Source organism: Cebus imitator, unplaced genomic scaffold (assembly GCF_001604975.1).
Source record: "Cebus imitator isolate Cc_AM_T3 unplaced genomic scaffold, Cebus_imitator-1.0 Scaffold198, whole genome shotgun sequence".
Classification (NCBI taxonomy): Eukaryota; Metazoa; Chordata; class Mammalia; order Primates; family Cebidae; genus Cebus; species Cebus imitator.
Window position 1 is genome coordinate 2,402,816 of NW_016107513.1, and position 3,060 is coordinate 2,405,875.

The 3,060-nt window shown below is 35.4% G+C and overlaps 1 protein-coding gene across 1 annotated transcript in view; it reads left to right on the top strand.

Annotated features, from left to right (window-relative positions):
* Nucleotides 1-2,864, top strand: part of LOC108317169 (putative deoxyribonuclease TATDN3) — a 16,988-nt gene extending 14,124 nt beyond the window's left edge. The window contains 1 exon segment of the mRNA XM_017547458.2: nt 1,564-2,864. Coding sequence (XP_017402947.1) covers nt 1,564-1,707 — 144 coding nt within the window. The 3' untranslated portion in view covers nt 1,708-2,864.
* The last annotated feature ends 196 nt before the right edge of the window (nt 2,865-3,060 follow it).

A 3,060-nucleotide genomic window follows, 5' to 3' on the forward strand; every position in this document is an offset into this window, starting at 1 on the left:
AAAAAAAAAAAAAAAAAAAAAAAAAAAAAAAAAGGGATACTACTAATAATAGTATACCTATCCCATAGAGTTATTTCGAGGATTACATGAGAAATTTTATAAAAAGCTTAGAACAATTCCTCGTCTATAGAAAACACTAAAGTCCGTGTGTTCTTTCAGACCTTTTAATGTTCATTTATGTATGTACGTATATTTCATAAAAACAGGATTAACCTGGACATATTATTTTATTTATTTATTTTTATTTTTATTTATTTATTTTTTGAGACGGAGTTTCGCTCTTGTTACCCAGGCTGGAGTGCAATGGTACGATCTTGGCTCACCACAGCCTCTGCCTCCTAGGTTCAAGCAATTCTCCTGCCTCAGCCTCCCGAGTAGCTGGGACTACAGGCGCGCGCCACCATGCCCAGCTAATTTTTGTATTTTTAGTAGAGACGGGGTTTCACCTCGATCTCTTGACCTCGTGATCTACCCGCCTCAGCCTCCCAAAGTGCTGGGATTATAGGCTCGAGCCACCGCGCCCAGCTAATATATTATTTTATAACTGACCTTTATGTGGTCAACCTCTGTATATATATTTTTTTGTTAATTTTTTTTAATAGAGATAATGTCTCACTATGTTGCCCAGGCTGAGCTCAAGTGATCCTCCACCTCTGCCTTCCTAAGTGCTAGGATTATAGATGTAAGCCACTGCACCTCTGTATATATTAATAAATATACTTTTCATCATGTTTAATAAGTGCATAATATTCCAGTATGTGAGTTTACCGTAATATATTTAACTTAGTATTGGTCATCTAGATTGTATTATAAACAACATGATGAACATCTTGAACATAAATCTTTGTGCATATTTTTATTTTTTTTAGGTGGGTTTTTTTAAACTTTAACAATAATGTTATTCTGCTGAACATTATCATCCCGAGTAGATACTTATTGATAGTAACAATAATACTTTATTTAATCAAATATAAATGCTACTGATTATAGAGGCACCATTGTTTACCATTGTTTTATGATCATTAAGAAAGAAAAAACACTGCTAGTTACACTATGATATACCACTGAATCTAAGTGAAATATACTGTATCAATTTCAGAGTGAGGAAATGCATCTTAGAATCAGTGAAATACCAGTACATAATCTGTTCCGTCTTTCCAATACATGATGGCATTTCTTGAATCAGACTGTCATGTAGCCTGTGAGGTAGGCAGCCAAGCAGCAGAGCAATGACCTTTATAAGCGCTCACATAAGCAACAAACCAAAGGACAGTTAATCCATTGGTCAGGCAGGTTACCAAGTGTTGACTCTTTGCAGACTGCTTCATGCGCTAGGAGCTAGGGACTTCAATTAATACCCCAGGTTTCTTTTCAGGAGCAGCATAAATTTCCAATCAACATTGCAGCCATGCCTCCCTCCCAGCCCTCATCCCCACCTAAAAAGAAAAAAGGAGCCCATCTGTTGTTTTTACCAACTCATTTTCTTCTGTTTTATCTGTAGTCTCCAAGGATCTCCTTCCCTTGACTGTCATGTTTGACATGGTGTCTGCTGTGTAATTTCAGGTACAGAATGAGCCCTGGAACATTTCTATTTCAGCAGAATATATTGCCCAGGTGAAAGGGATCTCAGTGGAAGAAGTTATAGAAGTAACAACACAGAATACATTAAAACTGTTTCCTAAGCTCCCACACTTGCTCCAGAAATAGCTTCAAAACCATACATTACAAAATGGAATCAACTGCAGGGGGCAGCATTTGAAAAATAAAAATGTTCTGATGAAGAATCTGAACTCAAGAAGCTGTTTTATAGGGTTTTAGAATATTTTAATTGTAGAGAAATATTTCTTTTAGAAAGAAAACTGGGCTTAGATCCTGAAATCCTGGGTTCTGATTCTAGCCTTATGCTGCTTTTCAGTTAGCCGAGTTCTGGCGGGATATTGAGAAAATACTGCTACTTCTTACATTGCCCTATTACACAGAACCACCATCTGAACTGAAACCACTGCTTCTGGAAGGGTGGCTCCCACAGGAAGAGCATAAGCACTACTGTGATGAGGATGGAGTTGGCTAAAGTGTGGGCTTACCACCTGTTTTTCTTCCCATTGGATTTAGCCAGTCAAGGGAGAGTGTCTGGTGTTCTGTGCTATCAGAAATCTCTTTTCTAGGTTTGTAAAATTGAACTTTTAATACTTTGAGTTATTACTCTTTAAGATAAAAATGCATAAGGATTTTACACTGATCTTAGATTTTTGACTTATGAGGTCAGTGGCTTGAACAATCATTATTAAATACAAAGCCCAAAAGTTTAGCTAATATACCAATTTTAAGTTCTGGTATGAATTTTGTCAACATATTTAGAATGTAAATGACATTGTTAAAAATGTGTCTGACTTCCTTGTGAACAGTAATATTTTGTATTTTTAAGTTTAAAATGTTAGTATAAGCCAAGCACAGTGGTATGCACCTGTAGTGCCAGTTACTCAGGAGGCTGAGATGGGAGGACCCCTTAAGCCTCAGTTTTAGTCCAGGCAACCTAGTGAGATGTGAGAACCTGTCTCTAAAAAAGTACATAAATAAAAATCTCAAAAAAATAAAAATCTCGGGTGTAAAAACAGTTCTGCAGATAGATGGTAGTGATGGTAGCACAACAATGTGAAGGTATTTAATGCCACTGAACTGTACACTCATAAAGAATGAAGATGATACATTTTATGTGTATTTTACTATAATTTTTTTTAAATCTTATATGTAGTTCAACAGGTGTGGTCCATGGCAAAACTTAGGTATTTAATCTTTTTATATAAGCAGAAAATGCTGGAAAAAGTACCTGTCATAGAAAAAATAAACTTCTTAAATCAAAGTGATTTTATGTAATCACTTTGAAATGATTCAATAAGTATTTTGAAATGAATTCATTCAGAAGAATCAAAAGTAGGGCAGATTGTCCAAACCAGAGTAAGTAACAGAATAGGGTGTTTTCCCATTAGCACCATTATAAATGAAATTCCTACATTTAACAGGAGGTTATATTAAAACCAGACCTTTTTTTTTTTTTTTTTT